General features: G+C 50.6%; 1 protein-coding gene across 1 annotated transcript in view; it reads left to right on the top strand.

Annotated features, from left to right (window-relative positions):
- LOC115090875 (tripartite motif-containing protein 16-like protein) overlaps positions 1 to 10285 on the top strand; it is a 30007-nt gene extending 19722 nt beyond the window's left edge. Inside the window, exon 6 of the mRNA XM_029600485.1 lies at positions 8970 to 10285. Coding sequence (XP_029456345.1) covers positions 8970 to 9562 — 593 coding nt within the window. The 3' untranslated portion in view covers positions 9563 to 10285. The remainder of the gene's footprint in view (positions 1 to 8969) is intronic.
- The last annotated feature ends 4617 nt before the right edge of the window (positions 10286 to 14902 follow it).

Here is a 14902-nt window from a genome sequence, read left to right as displayed (position 1 = left end):
TGGGCTTCCAGTGGTGAAGTTCCAGTTGGCCTCCTGGCTTCAGCTCTACTCTTCTCCATCCTCTGGAATTCCTCTTCAGACACCGACCCACAGGAGACCGCACGTAAGTCCAAGCGGCTCGGGTCCTCACAGGCTCCTCCTGGGGGGACCTCGGGCTTCCAGTGGTGAAGATCCTTCCGGTCTCCTGACCTGTGCCGCCTCCCGGCTTTGACTTCCACTGTGGATCTTCTCACGGTGTGTTATCATCTGTCCCAGCCGACTCAAGGGTCCACGAATCGAACAGTTTGCAAGGCCATCGACCCGGCGGACGTGGTAGGCTTAAAGGCCATCCCTGGAATTGCCCAACGTTTGCAGCAACAGCAAGTCTGCCTTGATGATCTGATGGTGACTGTAGACAAACTGGCCAATCGTATTGATGGAACACCTGCACTCGTACCTCCTGCGCCAGTTGCTGCGACCGATCCCGGACCAGCAACGCCCACACAGCTGCCGGCACCCTCACGGTACTCGGGGGAAGTGAAATACTGCCGCGGATTCCTCAGTGTTTCATCCGATTCAATCTGCTGCCTTCCCAGTTTTCTACGGATCAGATTAAGACAAGTTATATTATTTCTTTGTTGGACGGGAAACCCCTGGCCTGGGCCTCTCTGCTATGGGAGGGTAAAGATCCCCTTCTAGGGAATCTGGAACAGTTTGTCTCAGCCTTTCGACATATCTTCGACGCGCCTTCTTGCAGACCCACTGCTGCCTTTGAGTTACTTCACCTACGCCAAGGCAACTGGTCCCTTGCCGAGTATGCAGTGGAATTCCGTACCCTGGCAGCCGAGCTAGATTGGAGGGATGACAACCTCCACGCATATTCTTGGAAGGTATCTTTTCCAGACTCCAAGACGAGCTAGCGGCGAGGGACCTCCCGGATGACCTGAACAGCCTGATTGATCTGGCTGGATGGGTGGACCGCCGAATCCAACGCCGTTTTCAGGAAGGGAGGTCTGGTCGTAAGCCCAGTAACTCTGGGTCTACATTTCCCCAACCAGTACCCTCCTCCTCTGCCTCTCCCAGAGGCCAAGACTTAGAGCCTATGCAGTTGGGTCGAGGTCCAATCTCGCAGGAAGAGAGAAGACGGTGCCACACTCAAGGTCTGTGCCTATATTGTGGTGGCAAGGGGCACTTCCTAGCCCGATGTGGTGAGCGGCTGGGAAACGCCAGAACCTAGGGATTATTGGGGAGCTGACCCTAGGTAATACATGTTCCGCCTCCTCATGTACTGTGCCGGTTACCCTCGTCTACCCTGGGGGTACATTTGATACGCTAGCTTTGGTCGACTCCGGAGCCGGAGGGAATTTTATCCTCGCACACCTCGTCCAGCAGTTGCAGATTGGGGTCCAACCCTGAATTCCTCCTATCCGGGTATCTTCTATTCATGGTACTCTCCTTCCGGGGAGCATTACTACCTGCACTAAGCCCTTGGTTCTTCGCACCGGCCTCCTGCACGTGGAAGAGATCTCTTTCCTTATACTGGAAAAATTCATACATCCCATCATCTTGGGCTTACCCTGGCTCAGGAACATTCCCCAGTTATACAATGAGATACCCTTCAGATCGCATCTTGGGGCCCGTCTTGTTTTGACTCCTGCCTGACGAATATTCCTCATCCCAGTGTGCCTCTCTTGACCACATCCATGGCACTCCCACCACAGTACCAAGACTATGAAGATGTCTTCTCTAAGGAGAAAGCTGAACTTCTCCTGGAACACCGGCCCTTTGACTGTGCCATAAACCTGGTCCCTGGCACTACGCGTCCCAGGGGACGGGTTTACCCCTTGTCGCTTCCGGAGACTCGGGCCATGTCTTCGTATATTCAGGAGAATATAGACAGAGGTTTCATTCGGCCCTCTAACTCCCCCGCCAGGGCCGGGTTCTTCTTTGTGGCCAAGAAGGATGGGTCACTCCGACCCTGCATCGATTACCGTGGCCTCAACGCCATCACGCGATGGGACAGGTACCCTTTGCCTCTGATTCCAGAGTTACTAGACCGGCTGCAAGGAGCGAAGGTCTTTACCAAGCTGGACCTTCGGGGTGCCTACAATTTGGTACGGATATGACCCGGCGACGTTGCTAAAGACGGGCACTACAAATATTTGGTCATGCCCTTTGGCTTATGCAACGCCCCTGCGGTCTTTCAAAACCTCATGAATGAGGTCTTGAGGGACATGTTACATACCTCGGTCATAGTGTACCTCGATGATGTGTTGATATATTCTAAGGATTTGTCCATGCACCGTGTACAAGTGCGGCAGTACTACAGAAACTTCGGGACAATCGTCTCTTTGCCAAGTTAGCGAAGTGCCAGTTTGAGCAGGAATCCTTGCCGTTTCTCAGAAATATAGTCTCATCCACGGGCTTCCATATGGACCCTGATAAAGTGGCAGCCATTCGGGATTGGCCGCAGCCGGTAGGGGTCAAGGCCCTACAATGCTTCCTGGGCTTCGCTAATTTCTATCACCAGTTCATATCCCATTACTCCAGAATGGTGGCACCACTTACGGCCCTTACCAGGAAGGGTGCCGATGCAAAGAATTGGTCCTAGACGGCAATAAGTGCTTTCCAGAAGCTGAAGGAAGCCTTTCTCCTTGATGTCTTTCTCCATCATCCAAATCCGCAACGTCAGTTCATCGTAGAGGTAGACGCATCTGATTTTGCGGTAGGGGCTGTCCTGAGTCAGTTATCCACTAAAGGCAAACCCCTACCATGTTCCTATTATTCTCACAAATTCTCTCCAGCGGAGAGAAATTACAGTATCGGCGATAAGGAGCTCCTGGCCATCAAGCTTGCGCTGGAGGAGTGGCGGCAGTGGCTGGATGGGGCCCAATACCCTGTGATCGTCTATACGGATCACAAGAACCTGGAATCCTTGTGCCGAGCCCAATGCCTTAATTCTCGACAAGCCCGATGTTCGCTGTTGTTTAGCTGGTTCAATTTCCTCCTCCGGTACAGGCCAGCCTCCAAGAACAGAAACAGAGGATACCCCAGAGCCGCCCTGTTATATTCTTGGTTCAGCCAAAGTCCTTCTTGCAGCTTCATAGGTGGTTCCTATTGGTAAGACGGTCGTACCCGTTTGCCTGCGCAAGAAGGTGTTGTCATGGGCTCATGACTCGTTGACCACAGGGCATTTGGAGATTGCTCAGACTTTGGATCTGCTGACCAAATATTACTGGTGGCCTCAGGTCAGGAGAGATGTTTGTCTCTATGTCAGCTCCTGTCCAACCTGTGCTCGATTAAAGACGCTGACTGGTCACCCATGGGGGCTCCTTCAACCATTGCCTATCCCCACCAAGCCATGGACTCATTTGTCGACCGACTTCATCGTGGACTTGCCACCTTCGGAAGGGAAAACAGTGTTATGGGTTGCAGTCGGCAGGTTTTCGAAGATGGCCCACTTCGTCTCGCTCATTAAGTTACCGACCCCCCTCACTAGTTATCGCTAGTCTGTTCCCCCAGCACATCTTTCGCCTACACGGACTTCCTCTCCATATTGCCTCCGATCGGGGCTCACAGTTCACAGCTAGATATTGGAGAGCACTCTGCAAGAAATTTGGAGTCCAGTTGAACTTCATGACCACCTTTCATCCCCAAGGCAATGGCCAAACAGAGCACACAAACCGCACCTTGAAAGCCTTTCTCCGAGCCTTCATGGGAGATTTACAAGATGATTGGGTGGCGTTACTCCCATGGGCAGAATTCTCCTACAACCACCATAGACATTTGGTCACCGGTAGGCCTCCCTTCCAGGTAGTCTATGGGAGACGTCTCTGCCCTCCTTTGCCTTTGCCATTGGCTGTCCCATCACCAGCCGTGCAACTCACAGCCCAACAGCTACACAGCCTTTGGATCTCTACTCGGGAGAAACTTCAATGCACGGCAGTCACGGCAAAGAGGCAAGCGGACCGTCTGGGACGTCCAGCTCCAATGTTCCATCCCGGGGACAAAGTATGGTTAAGTACCAAACACCTTCGCCTGCAGGTTCCTTCTATGCGCTTGGCTCCGAGGTACATTGGCCCATTTCCAGTCACAGAACGAGTGGGTGCTGTTTCCTACCAACTCCGCCTTCCCTCTACGCTCAGGGTTCATAACGTTTTTCACGTCTCATTGCTCAAGCCATTGGTCTTGTTCGTCTTCCACAACAAGATCCCTGAACCTGCCGCTCCTGCGGCCCAGGAGGACACTGTCTACCAAGTGAAAGAGGTATTGGATGTGCGATTCCACCTCAGACGATGGGAGTATCTCCTCTTCTGGGAGGATTATGGCCCTGAGGAGAATTCCTGGGAGCCTGCCTCCAACATTTTGGATAAAGCTCTTCTTCAACAGTTTCATCTATGTCACCCTGCTAAGCCGAAGCCCCCAGGAAGGGGGCGTAGAAAGGGGGGTACTGTTATATGCCCGGTCCCCCACTTACCCTGGGGCGTCTGGCGGCAGCGGCAGCAGGGATGAGGCCTAGTCGGGCCCGTGGCCTCCTTCGCGGCATTCCCTCAGCAAGGGAGACGCCACCGATGTCTATGCAGGCCCCGCCCTTAGGCGCACGCTCGCGCAGGGGCTTGGCCATTTAAAGGGACCAGCGCAGGAATACCCTGCCCTGCCTTAGGACGTGACGTAAGATGCTGCCAGTATTTAAGCTGGCTTGACAAGCGTCTCAGGGCCTTGCAACTAGGTTCACTCTTTTGAGAGTTACTAGTTACTGCTTCCGACTACTGGCTACTGACCTCGGCTTCCGACTACTGGCTTCTGACCGGCTTCCGACTACTGGCTTCTGACCTCGGTCCGTCCACTGGCTTCCGATTCCGGCTTTCATCCACTGGTTCCTGACTCCGGCTTTCATCCAGGAGGCCTCTCCTAAGTCCAAGCGGCTTGGGTCCTCATGAGTTCCTCTCGGGGGGACCGCGGGCTTCCAGTGGTGAAGTTCCAGTTGGCCTCCTGGCTTCAGCTCTACTCTTCTCCATCCTCTGGAACTCCTCTTCAGACACCTGCCCACAGGAGACCGCACATAAGTCCAAGCGGCTCGGGTCCTCACGGGCTCCTCCTGGGGGGACCTCGGGCTTCCAGTGGTGAAGATCCTTCCGGTCTCCTGCCCTGTGCCACCTCCCGACTTCGACTTCCACTGTGGGTCTTCTCACGGTGTGTCATCATCTGTCCCAGCCGGCTCAAGGATCCACGAATCCAACTCCAACCACATCATAAACTCAACTGTTTCACATTGCATGCCACTCCGTGGAAATATCCATAAATCAAGACCTAAGAAACGTGTCTGCTTTATGTTATGCTATTAAGTAGGCACTTCTCCGACTTCTGGCGATGGCGTTTACATTTGTAATAACCCAATGGCTCAGGTGCTCTGGTTTTTTTGTACCTCCAGCACCCTGGCAGTGTGGTTGTATGAATCCAGATGCTGAAGTACCAGTCTGAACGAGATGTATTGAATACTGACTGTAAAGTACCAATGGACATTTAGCCAATCATAATGCTAGATGGACAGATGCCTGCCTCCCTCCCCCCTGTGATATTACTGGTTTCAGGGATTACACTGGGATGACAATTGGAGTATGTCACTGTGGGCCCTGGAGGAAGTTTCCGGCACTACGTTTGGGAAAAAGGGGGGGGGGGGGGGGGCGGCCAAGCAGTTTTCCTCCTACTTTTTTGGGATCCAGATCTGGGTTAAGAGCAAAAGTATTGCCATACTTGATCAGACAGAGGGTCTGTCAAACCCAGGTTATAACAGTGGCCAACCCAGGTCACAAGTACCTGGCAAGATCCCAAACAGTAGATAGATCCCATGCAGGGATAAGTAGTGTTCCCACACCCCCCCCCCCCCCCCCCCCCCCCCCCCCCCCCCCCCCCCCAAAGTTTATCGGTTAATAACAGTTTATGGACTTCTCTCTAAGAATTTGTCCAAACCTTTTTTTTAAACTCAGGTATGTTAGCTGCCTTTACCACATCCTCCAGCAATGAATTCCAGAGCTTAATTGTGCATTGAGCGAAAACAAATCTCCAATTTGCTTAAAATGTCCTACTTACAAACTTCATGGAGTGTTCCCTAGTTTTTGTATTATTTGAAAGCGTAAATAACTGATTCACATTTACCATTCTACTCCACTCATGATTTTATGGACCTCTATCATATCCCCACTCAGCCATCTCTTCTCCAAGTTAAACAGCCCTGACCTCTTTAGCCTTTCCTAATAGGGGAATCATTCCATCCTCTTTAACATTTTAGTCGTCCTTCATAGCTATATCTTTTTTGGAGATACAGAGACCAGAATTGCACACAGTACTCTAGGTGTGGTTTCACCATGGAGTGATACTGAGGTATAATGACATTCTCTGTTTTATTCTTCATTTCTTTCCTAATAATTCCTAACATTCTGCTTGATTTTTTGACCGTTGCTACACACTGAGCAGAGGATTTCAAAGTATTTCAATTATGACACCCAGATACTTTTCCTGGGTGGTAGCTCCTAATATGGAACCTAACCTCAGCATGGGTTATTTTTCCCTATATGCATCACCTTGCACTTGTCCACAGTAAATTTTGTCTGCCATTTGGACACCCAGACTTCCAGTCTTGCAAGCTTGTCCTAAAGTTTATCACAATCCTCTTGAGATTTAACTACGCTGCATAATCTTGTGACATCTGCAAATTCGATCACCTCACTCGTCGTTCCCTTTTCCAGATCATTTATAAATATACTAGCCGTTAAGCCCGTAACAACGGGCTACATTAAAATTTTTTTTGGGTCCATTTCCTTCCCCTTCATTCTCCCTCCCCCTCCCTCTCCCTTCCACCTCCCCCTCCCCCTCATTCTCCCTTCCACCTTCCCCTCCCCCTCATTCTCCATTTCCCCTTCCCCTCATTCTCCCTCCCCTTCATTCTCCCTTCCACTTCCCCTTCATTCTCCCCCTCATTCTCCCTTCCACCTCCCCTCCCTCTTCTCCCTTCCACCTCCCCTCCCCCATTCTCCCTCCCACCTCTATTTCCCTCCCACCTCTATTCTCCCTCTCACCTCTCTCCCCCCCCTCCCCTCAGTCACTCCCCCTCTCTCAATCCCCTCCCCTCCCAGCTCATTCACAACCCCTTCAGATGGCGCAGACGGAAGATCTCCGGGGGGGGGAGGTCCCTCCCTCCCTCGCGCGTGCCGCCGCTACCGCTACTGGTCCTCCCAGCGCCATTTTTGTTAACAGGCAAACTCTGACCGACGTGCTCGCCCGCGCATGCGCGGTAGAACTGCTCTCTATTGCGCATTTGTGGGCCGTCGGTCAGAGCCCATTTATAAGGTAGATTTAAAAGCACTGGACCCAGGACAGTTCTGGAAGCCTGAGCTTTCATTCATAATTACTCAGGGATTTTTTTTTTCTTATTTTATATCCTTTAGTTCAGTCATTGACAGACCTTCAGCTGGGGGTCATGCACCAAAGATCTCACAGTGGAACCGCACATTTTGAAAGTAGTAAGGTCCTCCTTCACAGATCTATGTCAGATATCCCAGCTACATAATTTCCTTGATAAACTCAATCTTGCTACTGTAATTCATGCATTAATCACCAGCCGAATCCATTACCGTAATTCCTTATACATCATCATCTCACAATACAGTTTGAAACACCTTCAGCTCCTACTAAGTTCTGCCGCGAGACTTTTGGCAGTGCAAAAGCAACTGATCATATCAAGCCTATTCTACATCAACGTCATTCGCTTCCAACAGAAAGCAGGATAAAATGTAAAACTCTCTGCTTTGTCTTCAAATGCTTGAATAAAGAGGTCCTTGAATACCACTCTCAACTTATCTCCCCTTACATGCCCTGAAGGGAAATCCGGTCCGCCAAAATGACTCTTCTTTCCTCTCCTCCCCTGACTGCTGCCGGATTGTCCTGCACGAGACTCCGCGCTTTCAGCTGTCACCAAGAATTTGGAACAAGGTACCACTAACCCTGCGCCTGGAGCCATGCTTCCTTAAGTACAGAAAAACAAAAAAGCTAAAACATGGCTTTTCAGCCAGGCATTCCCCTAAGATCACATCTTCGACCCGATTTCCTGAACCCCTGACGAGGGATAACAGCGACACAACTGGGTCTTGAAACTGTTCACAAATGGCATTTCCTATGCTGAATCCCAATGCTGCGGTCATTGCAAGTCTTGATTTGACTGTAAGCTGTTCTAATGCCTCTGTTCGTTTACATTTATTGTAATCCGCCTTGAGATGAACTTGGGAAAAAGCAGAATATGATATGATCATAAATAAATAATAACCACATTATTACACGATGACTATCACTCTCTTCTCACCGGTGGCTGGGTATGCAGCCTCCCCCAGCCCTATTTTTGGACTGGAGAGCAGAAGACCTGACCCGGGAATCAAACCAAACCCAGATACCTCCACATGGCAGTGCACAGGGCAGCACCCCTTTAGCTTCTTCTGAACAAATATTCAGAAACCCAGTTTATGATAAAGCACTTTCAAATGTCTAATTTTTCGGTGGTCTATAGTAAAATATTAGATGCTGTTGAGTGTCTTTATCACTGTCTGAGTGTCACCACCTACACGTTAGAGGCACATGAACCCCTTGCTCAGTTAGGTAGTAGTGCTTGTTTCCAACAGAATTAACATCTAGTGTGTGATATGTGCATCCAAAAATAAATGACATGGGTTATGGTGCTGGAGGCTGCAGGTCACTTGCATTTGAACTTTCACTGCTGTATCCTTGCTTTTACATATGTTTGCTTCCTGTTTGCCCTCCTCTTTGCTTGGCGTTTGCTCTTGTCTGATCCTCAGCGAGTTGCTCTAATATTCTCCTCCACTCGCACTGATTACTTGTAAGGCAAAGCACTCAGCGTTACATGGGCTGAAGGCTTCTAGATCTCTCTTCTCCCTCCCGCCCCCTCCTTTTCAAATTCTTTTTTTTTTTCACCCCCTTTCCAGATGTCCGCAAGCTGACGCTGGACCTCAACACCGCCCATCGGAACCTCTGCCTCATGGCAGGAAACAAGAAGGTGACTTGCAAACTGCAGCCTCAGGCTTATCCCGAGCACCCAGAGAGGTTTCACCACTTCACGCAGGTGCTCTGCCAGGAGCACTTCAGCAGCAGTCGGCACTACTGGGAAGTGCAGCTGTCAGGTAACCGCGTGGGGGTGGGGGTTTCCTACCGGAGTATCCAGCGGAAGGGCCACGACCGCTCCTGCCTGCTGGGGCGCAATGCCCAGTCCTGGTGCCTGGAGTGGAACAGCTCTCGCTGCACGGCCTGGCACAATAACCAGAAGAGCCTGATTCCTAAAAGCCATCACGACAGGCTCGGGGTGTTCCTGGACTGCACCGCAGGCACCCTGTCCTTTTACGAAGTTACCGACAGCATGACCCTGATCCATAGGTTCCAGGCAGCTTTCGAGGGGCCGCTCTGCCCCATCTTCTTTGTTAGCTGGAACTCCTTTGTGACCATCGGAGAATGCCCGGCTATCATGACCCAAAGTGACATGCTACACAAAAAATTCCAGCGGCAGGTTTCTGCAGATTTTTAACAAGTGGAATGCTCCACAACCGCGGGGTGCAGCTGGGACATTTGAATGCATTGTTCTTGCCCAGCGGTTTTAGTGTCATAGCCTCCATTTTGTACCAGGCCTCCTGAATTGGCACACGTTTCATTTGTGACCCAGATTCAGCTGTACCGAGTGATCCCAAGGTGACCAAAGGAAAAGCTTTGGAGGTACACGTAAAATCCAGGGCTAATGAGACTACTAACTTCTACTCGCCTCTGCATCCTTCGCTGGAAGCCTTTTTCAGGGCTTGGGATAGGAGGATATCATTGAATTGCTGTTTTGTCACAGTTTCAAATTTTGATATTTTCATAGACGTGTCGGTTTCTTCGAAGTTTTCATCCCAATTAATGTGAAGCTGTTGGTTCCAGGGAGAATGCTGTTCTTGTTCCAGTGGTTTCTGAATGCAAATTGTGTTTAACACAGGGGGAATGATCACTGCTACAGCCAAAGAGGGTTCAGGCCCTGCTTTATTATCCAGAAGCAGTTACCTTGGGATTATGTGTCCCATTCATTTTACAAACCACCCACCCCTGAATGTCGACATGTAAGAGGCCGCAGCTCCCTGTAGGGGAAGTGTCATGTCAAACCGTGCCTGGTAACTCTGGTGAAATCTGATTTAGTTATTTTCTTATGCCACTATAGTATTAGGAAAAATGGCACTTTGTGGTAAAAGATTTTTGTAAAATATTAAATATTGGAACAGATCATGAGCCTTATCTTGTCTGCTTTTTAATTACAGACTATAGTAGGGATTCTCAGCTCTAATCCTTAAGGACTAAAACAAGTTCTTGTTTTCTGGATGTGCGTATTAATTATTCTAAAAGGTGAATTTTAAAAGCGATGCACGTACAAACATTTGCAGATGAGCGTGCTCATCTGCAAATGTGCACAAATGCATCAGAACTTGTGCACAAGTACTGATGCACAAAATATCTTTCATTGCATAAAAAAATGGTGGAATAGGAGCGGGTTGGAAGCAATCCGGGGCGTGGCCAACATTTACGCACATAAATCCCAATTTTATAACCTGTGAACGCAGCGCGCGTCAGGCTGTTTCCTGTGCATATTTACTTCTGCTCTTTGTCAGGTGTAAGTCAGATTAAAACTCTTCATAGCCAAAAACTTATTGGGTGAGGGGTCTGGGTAAACTGGGGGGTAGGCAGGATGAAGAACCAGAAGGGTATGGATGACCAAAAGATACTGGGCAAACTGGCGGACTCATTGGTAAAACTGGGAATTTCTGTCACGCATGCATGTTATTTGATGTGTTCACTTGTGCATATAAAAGCCAAGAAGTCCTTAAGGAAAATACACTAATGTTTCCTTGTGTAACTGCTTAAAATTAGGAGCACACATACGTGTACTAGGCATATTTTAAATAATGTACACGCACTTGCGCGGATAATATAAAATTCTAGCACAAGTGGTGCGTATGTATATGGGAGCACGTGTGCTCGTTTCAGAGTTACTGTCTTAATTTGCATGATAAGAACATAAGAAATTGCCATGCTGGGTCAGACCAAGGGTCCATCAAGCCCAGCATCCTGTTTCCAACAGAGGCCAAAACCAGGCCACAAGAACCTGGCAATCACCCAAACACTAAGAAGAACCCATGCTACTGATGCAATTAATAGCAGTGGCTATTCCCTAAGTATAATTGATTAATAGCCATTAATGGACTTCTCCTCCAAGAACTTATCCAAACCTTTTTTGAACCCAGCTACACTAACTGCACTAACCACATCCTCTGGCAACAAATTCCAGAGCTTTATTGTGCGTTGAGTGAAAAAGAATTTTCTCCGATTAGTCTTAAATGTGCTACTTGCTAACTTCATGGAATGCCCCCTAGTCCTTCTATTATTCGAAAGTGTAAATAACCGAGTCATATCTACTCGTTCAAGACCTCTCATGAACTTACTCTGAAAAGCAGAGTGGTTTATGGCTCTTGAGGTCCACAGCTGAGAATTGCTTGGAGGGAGAACAGCTGCTTTTTGAGTAAGGAGTGATCAGAGGAGGTGTTCATTGAACAGTAAACAACCAGTGGAGCAAGGGCTCGTGCTGCTGGCAGCTTGGTAATTGTGTGATGGGCCAGCCCAGACCCGTGCAGGTGAGTGGGCAGTGCTATATAACAGCAAGGTTGATGATGCGGTGTTCTTTCAGGCTAGTCAAGGAGCTGCACTGTGGAATAGCTTCTTTCTGTATAAATACAAGGGGCAAGCTTCAGCTCCCTGTACGTACCACGGATCAGTCCAGACCGTGGGTTGAACCTCCCTTCCAGCAGGTGGAGACAGACCAAAACTGAAAGGGTATCCTATATGAGAAGAGAGCCTACCCTGCAGCCCTTCAGTATTTGTCTGTCTCCAGCAGGTGGATCAGCTCGCCCTTCGGTCTCCTGATTTAGGCTAGTCAGCCTTATTTTTTCTTCTTGGATCAAGCAAGTACTTATTTCTTAGGGATTAAAAAAAAAAAAGTTTAATTTTTTAGTCTGTGCAGGAGACGGTCCCGTCTCCTGGCTCTTGCCGGACTCAGGGGGGCTTCGCCCCTTGTGCTGTGCATAGCCTGAGTCCGTGATTGCTTCCAGGTGTGGGGACCGAGGCTGGTGGTCCAGTCGTTCATCTTCCGCCCCCCCCCCTGCTTCCTGGGTCCGAAAGAGGAGCTTGGCGCATGCCAGTATTCTATTTACTTCGTGGTTCCCAAGAAGGACGGGGCTTTTCAGCCGATCTTAGACCTCAAGAGGATCAACCGGGCCCTCAAGATCCCACATTTTCGCATAGAAACCTTGCGAGCGGTCATCGCGGCGGTTCACCCCGGAGAAATCCTTGCCTCGCTTGATTTGACAGAGGCATACTTCCATATTCCGATTCACCGCGATTATCAGAAGTATCTTCACTTCCATATCCTCAACTGGGATTTCCAGTTTCGGGCGCTGCCTTGCGGCCTTGCGACCGCACCACGCACATTCACCAAGGTCATGGTGGTGGTGGCGGCGGCCCTTCGCCGGGAAGGAGTCCCAGTCCACCCCTATCTGGACGACTGGCTTGTAAGGGCCAAGTTGGAGGATCTTTGCAGACAGGCGGTGGATCGGGTACCAACTCTCCTTGCATCTCTCGGATGGATAGTGAATTTTTCCAAGAGCAAACTTCAGCCCTCCCAGGTGTTAGAGTTCCTGGGAGCCCACTTCGACACTCGAGTAGGCAGGGTATTCTTGCCTCGTGTGCGGGCCCTCAAGTTGATCGTACAGGTTCGGAATCTGCTCTCGCTTCCTCTTCCAACAGCCTGGGGACTACCTGCCAGTCTTAGGTTCCATAGCTTCCACCATCGACCTAGTTCCCTGGGCTTTTGCTCATATGCGATCGTTACAGAAAGCTTTACTATCCTGTTGGCAGCCGATGTCGGAATAGTTTCACATAGTCCTCCCTCCTTTGGTCTCTACCGTTGCCGCCTTGCAGTGGTGGCTCTTGCTTCCTCATCTTCTCCAGGGAATGCCCCTCCAATCCCCACAGTGGACGATAGTAATCACGGACGCCAGTCTCTCGGGCTGGGGTGCAGTCTGCCTGTTGCAGTCCACTCAGGGGATCTGGTCGCCGATTCAGACTCGCTGGCACATCAATTGGTTGGAGGCCCGGGCGGTGCGTCTGGCGCTGCAGGAGTTTCTGCCCCTCATACGCGGCAAAGCAGTGAGGGTTCTTTCCGACAACTCCACCACCGTGGCTTACATCAACCGTCAGGGGGGCACTCGCAGTCGCCTGGTGGCCCTAGAAGCCAGACGTCTCTTCGACTGGGCGGAACGACATCTGGATTGCCTGGCGGCCTCCCACATCACGGGCAAGGAGAATGTTCAGGCCGATTTTCTCAGTCGTCAATTGCTCGATCCGGGAGAGTGGGAACTCTCGGAAGAAGCCATGGATCGGATCGTCGACAGGTGGGGTCCCACTCACCTGGACCTCATGGCGACTTTGCACAATGCCAAGGCCAATTGGTTCTTCAGCTGCTGGAGGGAGCATGGCTCGGAGGGCGTGAATGCTCTGGCTCTCCCTTGGCCCACGGACGTCCTTCTGTACGTGTTCCCTCTGTGGCCTCTGGTGGGAAAAGTTCTCAGGAGAATAGAACTACACCGAGGGCCTGTGGTTCTGGTAGCACCCAAATGGCCTCGCAGAACGTGGGTTCGCGGGTCTAGTCAACCTGGCGACAGACGGACCCCTCCTGCTAGGCCATCTTCCTCGTCTACTTCGGCAGGGGCCCGTATTTTTCGACCAGGCCGATCGCTTTTGTCTAGCAGCCTGGCTTTTGAACGAGACGCTTGAGGCGTAAGGGCTATAAGGAGGAGGTTATCTCTACTTTGCCGCAAGCTCGGAAGCAGTCAACTTCTTTAGCATATGTGCGTGTTTGGAAGGTCTTTGAGACTGTTTGTGAGGACTCTGGTGTCTCGGCACGCTCCGCCCCGATCTCGTTGGTTCTTTCTTTTCTACAGAAGGGTCTCTCCAAGGGCCTTTCCTTCAGTTCCTTGCGCGTGCAAGTTTCCGCTCTCGGCTCTCTCCTTGGATGGGTCGAGGGTCATCCCCTAGCGGGCAACCCGGACGTGGTTTGGTTCCTGAAGGGAATCAAGCACCTGGGTCTGCCCGCTCACGTTACTTGCCCATCGTGGAGTCTTAATCTGGTCCTCTGGGCCCTCTGTGCTGCCCCGTTTGAACCTCTCCGTCGGGCTACAGTAAAGGACCTCACGCTCAAAACAGTTTTTCTTGTTTCTATCTCCTCCGCTCGGCGGGTTTCCGAGATCCAAGCATTGTCCTGTCGGGAACCTTTTTTGCGTTTCTCCAATTCAGGTGTTTCTCTCAAGACGGTGCCTTCTTTCTTGCCGAAGGTTGTCTCCACCTTCCATGTCAACCAGTCGGAGCTTCCAGCATTCTCCCCAGAGGAGATTGCAGGTACCGCTGGAGGTGATCTTCGTAAACTTGATGTCAGAGTTCTACTCCGATATCTCCAGGTCACTAATGACTTTCGGGTCTCGGACCACCTTTTTGTCCTCTTGAGTGGTCCCAATCAGGGAAAACTGGCTTCTAAGACTACTATTGCGCGGTGGTTGAAGGAGGCGATTTCCTCGGCCTATCTTTGCCAAGGTTGGGCGGTTCCGGAGGGCCTAAAGGCTCATTCTCTGCGTTCTCAAGCCACTTCCTGGGCGGAGAGTCAATCGGTTTCTTCGCAAGAAATTTGCAGGGCCGCCACATGGACATCCCTGCATACTTTGGCTCGCCACTACCATCTGGATGTGCAAGCACCGTTTTTTGGGTCTTTTGGGCGGCAAGTGCTTCGAGCGGAATTGTC

Source organism: Rhinatrema bivittatum, chromosome 4, assembly GCF_901001135.1.
Source record: "Rhinatrema bivittatum chromosome 4, aRhiBiv1.1, whole genome shotgun sequence".
NCBI lineage: Eukaryota > Metazoa > Chordata > Amphibia > Gymnophiona > Rhinatrematidae > Rhinatrema > Rhinatrema bivittatum.
This window is presented reverse-complemented; position numbering and strand designations above follow the sequence as displayed.